This window comes from Motacilla alba, chromosome 7 (assembly GCF_015832195.1).
Source record: "Motacilla alba alba isolate MOTALB_02 chromosome 7, Motacilla_alba_V1.0_pri, whole genome shotgun sequence".
In the NCBI taxonomy this organism is placed as follows: Eukaryota; Metazoa; Chordata; class Aves; order Passeriformes; family Motacillidae; genus Motacilla; species Motacilla alba.
In genome coordinates, this window is record NC_052022.1 from 27,163,470 (window position 1) to 27,178,763 (window position 15,294).

General features: G+C 39.0%; 1 protein-coding gene across 7 annotated transcripts in view; it reads right to left on the reverse strand.

Annotated features, from left to right (window-relative positions):
* Positions 1-15,294, reverse strand: part of SPATS2L (spermatogenesis associated serine rich 2 like) — a 78,786-nt gene that overhangs the window by 14,917 nt on the left and 48,575 nt on the right. For all 7 annotated transcript variants that reach the window (XM_038141844.1, XM_038141842.1, XM_038141841.1 and 4 more), the window contains 4 exons: positions 13,652-13,701; positions 12,991-13,231; positions 8,185-8,385; positions 7,637-7,772 (listed from right to left, as the gene is read on the reverse strand). In XM_038141844.1, coding sequence (XP_037997772.1) covers positions 7,637-7,772; positions 8,185-8,385; positions 12,991-13,231; positions 13,652-13,701 — 628 coding nt within the window. The remainder of the gene's footprint in view (positions 1-7,636; positions 7,773-8,184; positions 8,386-12,990; positions 13,232-13,651; positions 13,702-15,294) is intronic.

Here is a 15,294-nt window from a genome sequence, read left to right on the forward strand (position 1 = left end):
AAAGTTATTAGTGCCTCTTGAGAAAAGCTGCTTCAGATTGCCAGGCTGGCTGATTTATAGCTTTACTGATGAGAATCATAAGGTTTCCAGAAGACCAGAATCTTCTCTTTCCTTCTGCCTCTTCTAGGCATTATGACAAACCTATTGTGCCTGAAGAGATGGGGAAATAAAAAGGCCAAGCTGACATGGAGGCAAACATGTTGACACAGCTCACAAAGGTAAGTCCCACCTGCATGGCATAGAGGTTACTGTTAAGCATAATTCAAATGAGTCCTTTCATAACCCTGCTAAACCCCTCAAAATGCCCATTTTCTCCTTGGGGTGTTTAATAACCTTTACTCCCCCTGAAACAGTTTTGTGCACAGTTTGAGAATGACTGTTCTTGTGGAGACTGAGGAACACAGTGTCAACTGTGGCATCCTAAATAACTGCAGCAGGGCTCTTCATCCAGAAGGGGGAAGAGCTATGTTTTCCTGGGAATCCTCTGGGGGCTGGTTCATCTGGAGAGCTGCTGAACACTGAGGTACAGTTTGAACCCTTTCGTCATGAGGAAGGCAGTTAGAGTAGTGAGACACTGCTGGAGTCTGACAGTTCAGGCATCAACAAAAATACAACATACTCCAGTGATGTTGCTCTGTCAACACTTTGGAACAGACCCAGCAGCTGCTTGAAGCTGTGATGATTGACAAGCTGCTGACAAGCCCCAGCAAGTTTGAGGGATGTTAGTACTGTTACTGTCTCTGCTGTATTTGAGCTGAGGTTACATGCAAATTCATGAGATGGTCCTGATAAGCTCTGCTTTAAGTGTTATGCTTTTTTATTGCACTTACTTGCCTTCTAGCATGAACATACTTGACCCACAGGCAGTGTGAAAAGACAACTGATAAGAATCTCTAATCCAATTGTGTATTTCACAAAAGAATCTTGCACATCAATCCAAAAACTAGAACGGTCCCAGTCAAACTTCTGGCACAAGGAGCTAGAATGATGTGATGAGTATGTAAATATAAAGCCCAGTCGCCTGTACTAGGTGATTATAAGTGTTACAGGATTACTAACTAGCCATGCTATTTTGTAATTGGAGAAATGATACTTCTAGTTTGCTTTATATGAATAGGAAATATATATATATATATATATATATTAGAAAAAACCTTGTAGGAAAAGCTGGGATATTACATATTTTGCAATGTTTTAGTAGATTATATTCTTCCAGAATTAGCTCAATATTATTTAAATGTTCACAATGCTTGAAGGTTATTTGATTACCATATTAGCATATGCACAGTGTTTACACAGCAAACCAGATTACATGAATTTTCATTCTGATCACTAGTACAGTCTGACAATAAGAAGACAAACAAAAGACAATGTAAATCAATTTCACTGAAATTCTTCCCTCTGCAGAGCACAATGTAGTAGAACTGAAAATTCCCACAGGCGTTTAGTTATTCAAGTTCATTTTGTGTAATTTTTTATCTACCTTCACTAACACTGCCCTCTCTAGCAGCCAGCCAGCACAGTGTGATCTAGTAAATGCACTGTAATTAAAGATCTATTTGCAATTTGCTTTTAAGATTTCTTTACAAACAATTAGAAATTTATTGCCTCATCATCAAAACCTGTTTAAGCTAAAACTGACATGGAAAATCTTTTCCGGAAAGAACATTTCTAAATTTTAGTTATTTAGAAATGAAGGCATCATCTCACAAACTGGCAGTTTTAACAATGGTGAGTATAAGTAGCACTATGGCTTGTTAGCAGCCTGCACATTTTTACACAAACTTGTAAAGTATTTCTTTCCTCTTTGAGTTTCAGTTCTGATCCGATTCCTGAGGTATCTGAATACCTTACTGGTTAAATATTTTAGCCTAAACACACTCCAGCAAGGAGAAGACAGTTGTTGAGCTCCTGCTACAGAAATGAAGTAACTTTCTCAAAAGCACATTGGAAAGTCGCCTCAAAGAAAGGTATGGCTTTTTGGTGTAATATCAGTTGAAATTTTTCAAGATAATTATTGTCTTTTTGTGTTTAGTAAGCTAGATTTCTCATTAGTCTGACAACTGTGAGATCAGAAAGGAGGTAGTCACCAATGACATGTACAAAATGACATGCACAAAATCAAGAGTATACCTGCACAGCCTCAAAACCTGTGAGTTCTGTGTTTTACTGAGGATGACAAACACACCTATGAATGACTGGGAGGGAAGAGGGGAGAGACAGTGCCATAAAATATGGACAACAGCTAAGAAACAATGTAATCCACCTTTGAATCTCACCTCTTTAATCCAGCTTCACAAACTTGCTAGAAAAATACCGTGATGAAGTAAGTAATTGTAAAAGACAAAGGGGTCAGAAGGGGGACTTATGTATCTCACTGAAACATAACTCCCTCCAGTTCCAAGAACTCTGTCTGTTCTCTCCACTAATGCACAGCCAGGGTGATCCCAGACTGCTGGAGGTGGTGAGAAGAGTGCCAGCACAAGCCCCTCTCCCAGCTGCTGCAGCTCTCCAGGCAGGTACCCAGCCTGCGGCCAGAGCTGTTGGATCAGGTTCTCCCAGACCACCCAGGCAGCAGGGCCAGGGCCCAGGGGCCTTGGTCAAAGCACTTGTCTTTGGAAATACCTGAAAACCCAGTGGGGCCAAGGAAAACGGAACGCACGTAGATTATTTTTATCTTCTCTGTGCTGACAAGGTTAAAGACTGGATTGCATGATGGGCACACAAACATCACAACAAACTGCAAGAGGATTTGACCTGGACTTAAGAAGCATAGACTACCAAAGGCTGGCTGCCAGACAGACAGAAACCCCAGAAGAACTGCCTGGAAATGAGGAGAAAAACAACACAGAATTCTGTTCAGTGTAAAGCAATACTAGTCCTGGCCTTTCCAGCCACCTGCCCATCTCCAAACAACCACAGCACAGACAGGCAGCTCTCATCTGGTGCCACTGATTCCGGGCTATGTGTGACAGAAAACCATTATCTTTACACTTTGCCAAGTAGGGGTCCCAGAAAGGGGCAACTGTGTTCTCACTGTTCTGCAACTGAGCACTGGCACCACTGCTCACTACCCCTCAGAGTCAGTACAGACACAACTACGTAAGTACAGAGATAATTCTGTTCTTTTAGATTACTTCTTCCCCCATTCAACCACTCCTCTGCCTTAAGTTAGAAAACAATATGAAAACTTCATTTTCCCCAAACATACAGCACATACTTTCTAATTGTTACCCTGAATCTATTTTATTATCTTTTTAAACTGCCAGTATTGCCAAATTCCATCTTCCCAGCATTATGTCAGAATAATTTTTTTTTATCTAGCCTATAGTAAAGCTTTCAGCTACTTTTTCTTCACTCCAAAAACTTAGTTGTGTTGATTTTCATGCTCTTTACACAGCACTGGACATATTGATATGTTACAAAAGAGTAGAGAAGCTTGTATTTGTGTGGTTCAGTTCCGCATGCAGTGTAATTAAACCTGCTTCTTACTGTTTTCTATAGACCATTTGTGGCTGGCAGCAGACCATATGGGCAAGTAGCAGATGTTCCCTTTTAGTTTTCCATATGACTGTATGAATGCCCAATATGTGAAAATTATTTTCTGGCAAGAGGTGTTATGGGGAACTGTGGCTCCTTTTGTGCTCTACACATTTCACTTAGATTTCCTGGGGCTCTCCTTTTATCCCCAAGATGATTATTCAGTCTCTTGGTGGAAAAGAAGTGAGAACACAGTTCTCATGAAGGTTTTAAGCTTGGCAACAAACGTCTCAAGTGCACTCTAGTGAGAGGAGAGTTCATTTAGCTTTTTTACCTTTCCCTGCAACTTAAGGAGTATTTGGTAGCCTTCTTTTCTGTGCTCTACACTACCATGGGACATGGCTACGCCCTGATATATTTTACATTCAAGTAGTAAGGGAAACACCTCGTGTTCTCACTGACACCATGGTATTCCTGAAAACCATACAGCAATGCTGAATGTAATGAGGACAAATAATGGATCAAGAACTACTATCAAGAAGACTTCTCTCCTAACTTTCAGGTGCACGTGAGCCTGAAGAACACTGCCTTTCAGCTTGCTTTGCCAAGTGCTCTCATAACCTTGGGAAAGCAATGCCACAGAAAGCCCAGCAAGAGCAGGGGTGACCAGAGTGCTGGATCACAGCAGGAGCACGATCCACATGAGACTGCAAAAGACTCCTTGTGGGGCTAAGTGCCCTGCCTGCTTCAGCCCATGGTTGTAAAATGCTATAGTCTTCTGGCATGAAAACAAATGAATAAATGCAAGCTGTTATCACTTCTTCTGAGCACACAGATAATTACTCCAGTTACCAGAAAGTTCAGTGAGGCTCTTTAAGAAAGAGGAAGTGAGCCCAATGCAACGTTTTAAAATAAACATCTTTCTGGGATTGTTATTTGCCCTATTTTACTACCAAGTCAAAAGTGAAGTAAGCATTGCATTTTCCCCCCAAGCTTTTACAGGGGTTCACAGCACATCTGCTCCCTAGAACTGTTTTTCAGATTGTGGGAGGGTATGCACTATTGTGCCAGATAGGTGACTTTTTAAATAGCACCATATTACATGTTCAGGAGTAACTTCCCTATTGGCTAGGTCAAGCTGTGAAAAATCAGCCAGAGAGAAACATGGATTTTTGCTGCCAGCTATCACTCAATAGTTTCTGCTGTTAAAAGGAGAAGTTCAAGTTCTTGTGAATATTTCTGCTGAAGCTTTCAGGATATCTTAAGCCACATGTGCTATTCATTTAACTCCACAATAATGGTTTCATTTACTGTCTGGAAGTAGGAGGAAGATACACTATATTATCTTTGCATTCTTCATTCTTTCTGCAAGTGGTAACAAAGGAAAGATTTAAAAAACCAAAGCAGATCAAAAAATATTACTGACTCTTGCAATGCAGTTTTGATTCTGACCTTGATAGCAAAAAAGGACACAAAAGTGGTCTTATTATCAAAGGAAGAAAAATAAACCCAAAAGAGACAAATTAGTATGTGTTTCAGCATTCAGCTGCAATGCAAGATAAAAGCTTCTGACTTCATTTAGCTTCACTAAAACCCCTTAGGTGGTGACAGCTGTGTGTAACAGGAAGGGGTTACAGTACTGAGCTCATTCCAGTGTTCCTGGCAGTTCTGTACAGAGACAGCACTTGGTGGCTGTTGTATCTGCTGTCCATCTCAAGCAGCCCACAGGCCAGCAGGAACTGGGAGAGGAACTCGCAAAAAGCTTTGGAACCACGATCACAATGGAGAGCTGACATCATGCCCTTGCTTTTATCATTCCACAGCATTCTGGGAGACACAGTTTAGCTGAAGTCCTTAATTTTTTCATGACAAGTTGACTGTGTCACAGTGAAACTCCATGCCAAAGGAGAGTAATAAATATGCTCACTTAAAACCTTATCCTCCTGCTAGTACTGGGGATGTTTTGTTCAATTCCGGAGCAAGGAAACTCCCATGCAAATAACACACACTAAATTCTGCAACTCAGGAATACAGTGTGATCCTTGTATGGGGTCTGAAGCTGTATGTATCACTGGTTCAGGTGATTTCTACCCAAATCCAGTAAATCTAAAGCAGTTGTCAGGGAGTTTTTGGAAACAAGCCATTAAAACAGCTGTGCCCATCTTCCTCAAAGTTTAGGCCACAAAATCATATGAAATACCACAAAACTCTCTTTACTTTTGGCAAAGAAGGTGTTAAGTCAGGCAGTTTACTATTTAAACAAAAAAATCTACTTCATTCATTTGAAGAAAACCTAAATGTTAGACTTATGAGGTGCCAAAAGCAACATAGCCAGCACTGAGATTTCCATAAACATCTCCTGACATTGTACTGTCCTCATTGCAATGTTATGCTGAGGCACAAATATTCAGACCACAGATCTGTTACATTTAGAGCTTCTAACAGACTCTACTTCAACAATTTAGGCACTGAAGCTGGTAGGAGGCAAAATAAAATGAAGCCCATTGAAAAGTTTTCCCGGCTATTTTCATAATTTTAAGTACTTGCATTTACAAACTCTTTTGCAGTATTTTAGTATTAGGCAATACGCTTTACAGTTTTTCAAACTAAAATATGAATACATGAAAAATGAAGAATTTCAGTTCTGAACATATTACCTTCCTGCACTTTTAGATCGTGACAGAATTCTAAGTCTGTTCTGTGACCAGAGTGACAATAAAGACTGAATTGCCTGTGACTGCCAGCAGCCAAGGTGAGACATGTGACGTAAGATATTTTTAACACTCCTACCAAAAATAAAAAAGTGAGTGTGAACTACTCAGCAAATGAGATCCAACTATAGTTTTCTCACAGAAAAGGTCCCCTCTGAGAACAACCAAAAAAAACGTGGAAGGAGTTGTATTCCGCTCAATTTTTCTATCCCAACAATCTTATTACTACATATAAGTTCATAAGCAAAAATCACTGTAATGGCTCCAGAACAATCCTGAAAACATTACTGAGTTTAGTACAACAGGTGATCACAGCTCACATTCACTGGAGAAACAGAAACACAGCTCGCCCTGCTATACAGTAAAGTACACTGGGGGCTCAGTGAACCAGAATCTTCCCCAAAATCAGCTCAGCAGCACTTGGATTTTCTGCCCATAGAGAAGAGGAGCCCCAATGGCCCTAAAGTTACTTTAGATGCTTCTTTGAAGACAATGAATACACTACTGAAGTCCAAAGTTAACAAACTTCTGCCAATACCATTGCTGTTTTATGAGATATCCCCATAAAAATACTGACAAATATTGTGACTGAATTAAAGGGGAAAGGTTTTTCACTCTTTGATTTGTAACCAAGTACTGTACATTTTAACATGATTTCTTCTTTTTATTCCAACACTGTCTAATCCATAGGTTTTATATGGCATCTATGCTTAACTGAGGCTGAGTGAAACTCAAAGCAGGAAGTACTTTTCTATGACAAGAATATATCAAATATGCAACTTGCTACTACAGCAATTATTTCTGCTGTATGTTTTCAAAGGGTGTAGGTATGCATGCTAAAGATCAGCAGTAATCAAAATTATAATGAAAAAATAGATTAAAGACATAAAAATGAGGAAAAAGAATGAACTAGAGATGCAAATTGGAAATTAAATGATGGATGGGAAGCTTAGAAGGAACTATGAGGAAAAGTTAAGAGAACAATGGTAGGATAAGAAACAAAGATGATAGGACATGAAGAGACAGTAAAGGACTGTCTGCCAAAGGAGGTAAGATCAAAGATGCAGGATGGAAAGAAGAGATTTAAAGAAGGTAAAAGAGACTTCAGAAAATCCCAGACAGGATATTTAGAACAGCTTTCATTTGCTCATATATGTTGCCACTGAATCTGATACAAAAGAATTAGGTCAAGATGCATAATTAAGGAGTAAAAAAACTGAGGTTTTTTCAAAGAACTTTATGTATGTATACAATATATGCATATATTACTTCCTGGTTGGTGAGGAGTGTCATTACTTAATGGCACCATGGTTTTTTGTTTTTTTTTATGAAACCAAATGCTGCAAACAAAGAGGGTTTAAGTGACCCCTCCCCACTAATACCAGTGGCTTAATTAGTCCCTTTTCTAAGTGGAGCTGATGGATCCCTGCAGCTGATTTACCTACCAGCTGTGTAATTCTGCAAAAGCAGCTTTGATCTTCTTCACTGAATTATCCACTTCCTCTTTGATCATCACACGATATCTGGTTAGAGAAACAGTGCAACGCTGCAAGTCTTTTACTGACTTTTCAATGTTTGGCCCTAAAATAGAAAACAAAAATTGCACGGTAGTCAGAAAGTTGGTTTTAGTTTTTTTGAATGAGGCACCAGGAATAGTTCAACATATTATTTGCCCAGATTAGAATGAAGCGGGTATTCTACTGAAGTCCATAAACCCAACTTTTTCATAGTCCCTCCCTAGTGCTCTTCAGTTTCTAAACACGTTTGCTGAAATGGATCCCCCAAATCAAATAAATATTAGAAAGGCATTATTAATTGAAATTATTCAGTTTAATTATGTTAAATAAAGCATAAATTGTTTAATTCATTTTGATATTATTCTGCCTGTACTTTCCAACACATCTCTTTTTAACTTTTGTGAATTCAGAGGTTTTTTCCTGGAGGCCTCATCTGTTTTTGTCCTCAGAACACAGGAACCAGAGACCCAATTTACCTCTTTTTTTGACTGAATCATCTGTCTTTGTTTCAAGTTGGGTTGACACATTGGGTGATTTAACTGAGGAAGATTTTGACTTTGGCCTGCCTAGGTTACACTGGAGTTGAACTGGTGACTGAAGGGGCTCATGCTGTTCTACTCCATTCACAGTCTTTGGGCTTGATTCCACAGATACTCTCTGGCGTTCACGTTCTCTGTCTGCAAGAAAGCATTAAGGAAGAAAACAGGGAGTTGTTAAATTAAGAAAGGTATGAAGCCTTACTGTTAAGTCAGAATGACTTTATGGTGTTCTCCTGGCACACATTCTGCAGAACCTCAGAGAGCTATGACAACTAATGAAATTGTTTTGGTAATTAAGCACTAATTGGAACACTTCCTTATTTCAACAGTGTATAAAAGAAAATCTCAATTAAAAAATCAACTCTTTCATGCCAATGGGGAAAGCACCTCATCACATAAAAAGCATGCTACCCATTATAGTATTTGTCCAAATCTGCATATATATAGCACACACAAAAAATATTCCTAATTTTACTAAAAGCATTTTAAAAGCACTGACTAAACATTCCTACCTGAAATACTTACCTTGCCTGACTACAGATTTCTATCAAAACCTGCTGCTAAGAGGAACCAAACAGGAAATGAAAGTATGTCAAAGATTAGGCTCCTGGGTTCAACAGCTTCAGAGGGATAAGATAACAATGCCTGAGCCTCTTTGGCTGCCACAAGACAACCTGGTTTCCCTTTTTCCAAAACTTCAAAGGGATTCAAGATACCAGCATCATAACAGAGAAACAAGCAGCCAAAGCATGACTTTGAAAACTGCCAGGCAAGGCCAGCTATTACTGCCACTGTGAATTTAGTTAAGGAAACAAGCATAAAAAGTGATTTGTTGTGTTAACTCATTTTTCTAATTTTTGAACTCACTTCAATGAATGAATGATTCTTCATTTTGAAGATGCTTTTTATGCATCACTTTTTTCAACTGATGATGCGTGGTGTCTGGAGAAAAGGGACTTGTCAGATTAACAGCTGGATTATGGCCCATGGAATGAGATAAACACTGCTGGGATTGAGGGATATCACATGGACAGGCACAGCATACCAACTAGTGACTTCTTTCTGCCCTGACTGGATATTAGGATAGGTGGAAAGCACATCTTGGTTTATTTAATGGCAACCATGTAACACCAGAGGAACAAGGAGGAACATCAGTGCTCACATTTTAAATCAGCTTTTAAGGGTTTTAAAACGTTGAGTCTAAAAACAGAAGAGGTATCTTGCATAAAACAATATGTAAGAAAGTAATGAAATAAGTCAAAGAAACCTGTGAATCTGTGAAAAAGCAAGAAAGCAAGAAACTCCAGTAAAGCAGGGCTCTGGACATGTCAAAGGCTTGATGCCGACACCGGTCTCACACACACTGAGGAGCTCTCCTGTGAGAGAATTCTCCCTAACCCTGTTCAACCCTGGCTGCATCTCACACTAGTGCAAATAGAACACTCTATAAATCAAGGCTTTCTACTCTCAGTTGAGGCTGCCCTTGCTACATAACTCTAACAGCTAATTAGAAACCAGCAGTCTATCAGCTGACCCATAAAGAAAGGCCAGGGCTCTTCAGGTTCTGTCCCTAAGATTTGATCTTCTGAAATTTGCTGTTAACATGCATAACTGTTTTTATTGCATTTAATTAGCAGCTTTGGTACACTTGTCAAGATAAATTACAAACTTGACAGCCTAAAGAAGGTCACCTAGAACAACAATTATACTCTAAATTAAAATTTTGATCATTATTGCCTGCAATATACTTTGACTCTGTTTCTTCCAAAACTACACAAGCTACTTTGAAAGCCAGCAGAAACATGACCAAAATAGGCCAGCAAACAGTAGTTTGGTATGCTGCAAATGAACTTTCAAATTTGACTGAAGACAATCAACACAACTAAAAATAGATTGAGAAAGTCTGCAGGAAGTCTCTGAAGACTTGTACCAGCTAAGACACTTGTATAACAAAACCTAGGAATCAAATTCTCTGTCAAATACCTGCAAGAGAAGTCAAAAGTGTGGATAAGAGTAGCTGCAAGTAAACTGTTACATGGTTCACTATGTGGTGGCTTGGAAATTCAGCACCAGTCTATCGTGTGACATCTGCTGTATTAACAGTCAAGTATGACCACACCTGCCAGTTAATGGCAGCAGCCCAGATTTACTTGCTCTGAAATATGCTGAGCTGCCATCTTCAAAATGAGTGGTTTATCTTTTTGCAGCAGCTTGCCATTCAATACCTTTCAAATCAAGTGAACCTCATAGATTCTTTGGTTGAGGGAAGAAAAAAGCTGTATGTCCCCTGAGATATAATCAGGAAGTTTAAAAGATTCATTAAAAATTTTCCTACATGAAAAGTAAGTAGGGAAGAGATCAGGATCTGATTTTACCAAGGTCCCTGCAAAAGCAATAGCATGGCAAGGCAGCACTAAATATCCTTTCAGTGCATTCACACTGCTTCTTTACAAGGCCGTACACGGCAAGGGTAACAGCAACTAAAGATGTCTAAGAAAATAAAAGATGGAATAATGGCAAGAAATAAGAATATCTGAACTAAAGGCAAACAGCCAAATGTTTCCGTCCCTAATTTTCTATGGAGAAATGCTGCGTCCTCCCTTCTGGCTCCTGAAGTTCCTTCCAGGTTGCCAGGATTTTACGGCTTTGAAAGTCCTCATAGACTGGGAGTTGGTATAGGCAAAGCTTCAACTTCATGTTCCTTATGGAGAGGAAAGTATTAGGGACTCCCAGCAGACACCTATGATCCTTCTGAGCTGTGAGCCCTCTGAAGAAGACGGTGAAATGACTACAGTAACATTCATTTGATAGGGAAGGAACCAAAACAAACAAGGCAGACAAGGACAATACAAAGGAGATTACAACACAAGAAGAGCAATACGAAACAGGTGCACTTTGGACTCGTTTCAACATTTCACACTGCTTTAGAGGAGTCTGTATGACTTGCTCAGAAACTGCAAGGGCACAGCTGCTGGCCCTTGAAGAATCCTGATCACTTCAGCACAAATGTAATAATATGAATATAGGTGGCTTTTGACCCTAAGAAAGTAGTTATTACACTGACTGCAAAGAAACTGATACTAGTTCAACTGAAAGTGAAGAAGAAATTCTTTTCTCCTCTCTATTAAAAAATTTGGCAGGAAATTATTTTACTATGCAGGGGGAACTTTATCATTTAAGTTTCAGGTTTTCCTTTCTCTCTATTTCCTTTCCTTTTTTTCCTGCCTTTTTTTTTTTGAAAGCTCTCCCCCTTGTTATTGAAACAGGAGAGATGTGTTTAAGTTGAAAAAAAATTGTAAAGCTATCGTAATTTCTTATTTGACACCTGCAAAAGTAAAGAAAAATTTCTAGATGCTTTTTGCCCTTTATATGTACAACTAACTCATAACTGTTTCAAAGAGAAAAAAAAAAAAGCAAGATTCAATCCCATGGACCCACAAAAAGATCACTAACAGCATTCTGCATTCTGCACCCACTAGAAAACACTCCCCTATGCACAGGCAATTAAGTCTACATATCTTTCTTAATGCATGTATAATTTCAAAAAATGCCATTCTAAGAAGTCTCATTTATACCACAAATGTTTTCGTCTTGCAAAATAAGTGGCAAAAATGCTTTTAATATTATGGAAATGCAGAATTTTCTGGCTTATGGCATATTTTACCCAAAGTCAAGTGGAAGTCTAGCAAGGGCCAGGAGCATATTTCTGGCTCTTAGTGAAGCATTGAATTTTTCGGACAAATTTTCTTGGTAAGTAGCTTGTTTGGCTGCTATCGGTTGCATAGTCTTCATTTAATTAACCAGAGGCTGGCACCACTAAAGTCATCTGAAAGCAGCAGGTAATTAATTTCAGGACAATTCTTACTTTGGCACATTCCTTTAAAATGGAGTTTGAGACCTGTATCTGTAACCATGGAAAAAGGGATTTCAAGGAAAGGTCTTAAGACACAGAAAGAAAATACTAACAGCAACAATAATCCAGGCCTGTCAGATGTGAAGAGCTGAAGAAACAGTACCCGTACTGACAACAATTAAATACGAGCTTTATGAACTTGCAGGCAAAAGCTTTCACAGAGCTTCTGCCCCAGAGCAGTGAGTTTCTTCACACTGGTGTTGGTATAATCTAACCCTGTACTTACCACAGTGAGGAAGAACTTTCTGTGTTACTGCCCCTCCCAGTTTCAGAAATGGTAACTAGATTACTAGACCTGTGAAAAACTAAGTGCATGTACTAAAAGGCTATCAGAGTGCCTTCCCACATCACAATGGCCCTCCCTTCCCAGCTAAGAAAAGCCTCTGGAGATCTACTGTGACTAGCCTGTGTACAGAAGATGAGAAAAAGAAAAAACAGACCAGTTTGGACTAAACAATAAAGAAATCCAGTAATATGCCAAAACCTCATAGTGCATAGATATCTTTACCCCATATGAGGGATTAAACATTTTGCTAACAATTTGGCACTCAAGCCATTTTCTAACCCTGCATTCTTCTATATTTCTACCTGTAATTTTCTGTATTAGCTGGGCTGTCTGTAGAAGAAAGACATTTTGCAAGGAAACATATTACAAGATGAACAGTGTACAGGTATTAATCTATTGGCGTGACACTGATAGTTATGTGCATTATTTTTCCACAAAAACATCTCTACAACATCTTCATGGCAATAAAAATACCATGCTCTTTATGTCAATGAAGGCTTAGCTACTGCCAGTTGCAAAGGTGCTCTCTGTCAGATGAACTGACCTCTGATTTCTGGACAGTCCAGAGCCGACCCTGCAAATCCAGAGCCTTTGTTCTCAGGAGAAGTGGTTTCCAGTTTCTGATTGGCAGAACCACGGCCAGAGTTGTCCTTAGGGCATCCATTCATATGACAGTCATTTATTCGCTGAGGCTCTTGAGATGCCTTCTCAGGTCCACAATTCTTGTTTTTAGGATCTTTATTGCCTTGGTGCTGTTTAGATTTGCTTCTTTTCCTCCTATTGTTCTAGATGGAGAAATATAGCAAGAACAGAGACATCACTCAATGCAAATTGTACAAACTCAAAATACAATCAGTAAATTGAGCACTGTAAGTGGCTGTGACTATCCAGGATACAGTTTCTTATTAAAATTGTTTCTGTGCATGGGCTGTTTTGGGATTTGTCCTGTGCTTGTCCAGGGTCCCACACCCGGGTACACACATGTACTGTCCCAGAAATTCGCTCAGAACACTGGGCTTAGTGAGACAATGACAGAAGAATAGGATTAAAAATAGTACACACATTTGCTTTCAAGTACTGTCAACAGGTGTGAATGAAGTCACCTGTGCTAGAAAAGGCCAAGTACTGGCCCAAAGTAGTACAATTCAAGTACAGACAGCTGACAAGTGATTTAAATGCCTTGACTCTAAAGAGCAAGTTCTTACCTTCTTTTTCCCTGTCATATTCCATTCCTTTAGAACCTGAGTTGCGCTGCCTAGAGAAAGATAAAACATTTCAACACAAGTTCAGCTATGAAAAAGAACTGTGTGTTCATTATCAGTTTCTAGTCTCCTAGCTGAGGAGCATTTCAATTTGCTGTGAATTCTCTTATGTGGGGAGAACAAAATGGACACTGCTGCCTTTCTTCTTCTTAGTTACCTGTTTTGATTTCACCTCTTGTAATGGATGGTCTCCTTGGCACTAATGCCTTTTTATGGACTTCATTGCAAAAACTGATTGTGTGCCAAACTTAAAACATTAGCATAATACCCAGAAAAACCAACTCTCAAATCTCTTGCCTGAAAAGGAAAGTATCTCAGTACCCAGAGTCAACAATGAGTATGTTAAATAGTCCACCCTGACTCCAAAGCATCCAAAAGTTTTAAAAACTTCTGGCATTTTTATCACATATTTTCTATGTGTTACCTGTCATCTTCAGAAGACATAAGCGTGTAAAAAGTAAAGAATTAACATCCAAAAGAGTAATTTCGTGGACTCTTGCATAAAATCTGCATCACAAAAATGCAGTAAACTTAGGTCTGGCAGAAAGGAATGGTAAAAAATTATACCGAAAAGTAATTACAGTTATACTTGAAATTCTGCCTGTCAGCCATAATGAGTTGCTTAGATAAATTTATGGAACAAAGCAGGCAGAGCTTTGGTCAGACCAGTGCCTCCTGCCACATCAGAAGAAAACTCTTCTCCTTCTAATTAACATCATCAATTTGTTCTCCTGTAACCTAATGCTGAAAATAGATCTCATGGTAAGCACTCAGTCTGAACTGTCATCCAAACTACTATGGCAGCATCTGCTACAATAATATTTTTAAATGCCAGCAGATTAAAGATTTTCTGCTTGAATTTAACAGTCACTTTGCCATCACTTCACAAATCCAGAAAATACTAAATGATTTGCCTTTTCAAGTGGATTTCACATTCAGCCATTCTTCTCAATCCTTTCAGTGAAATCTTGATATTAGTATTAAGAAGAATTGCTGTTTTCAGACCACCATGAGTTGTCAACCTGTATTCAGCCAAAGACGTGTGAGGTTTTTGGATGTACCAAAATTACTTTTCTATCACAATAAACCAGATCCAAGATTACCTGGTGAGCCTGTCACACACAATAGGAAAGGTGACGTATCTTGCTAAGCCAAATCTGTTAAATTGTGAAAAAATTTGCATGGAATCCATCAAAGCCATGTTTTATTTGCTAGATGACGTGACAATGCAGATAGAAGGCTAAGACAACTTCTATTTCATGTATAACTATATACATATTTACAATTAGTTACACACACACTTATGTACATGTAAGTACATCTCCTCTCCTAAAGGTACCTCATCTTTTGACAGGCACCATGTTTCTGTATCAAGTAATAAACATTTGCTCCCGATTTTACTTCATGTTGCTGAAAATATGTGATTTCATGTGACAGCTTTGATAACTGTTTTCACAGTAGCAACCAACACCCTTTTTGTGTTGGCTGGTGGTGTCTTTGCTTTGCTTCCCTCAGCTTCCCTGTGAATACTATGCATGCTGAGAGTTACTTTAGAGATTCATCCAACTATCCTCTCTTTCTTCCAA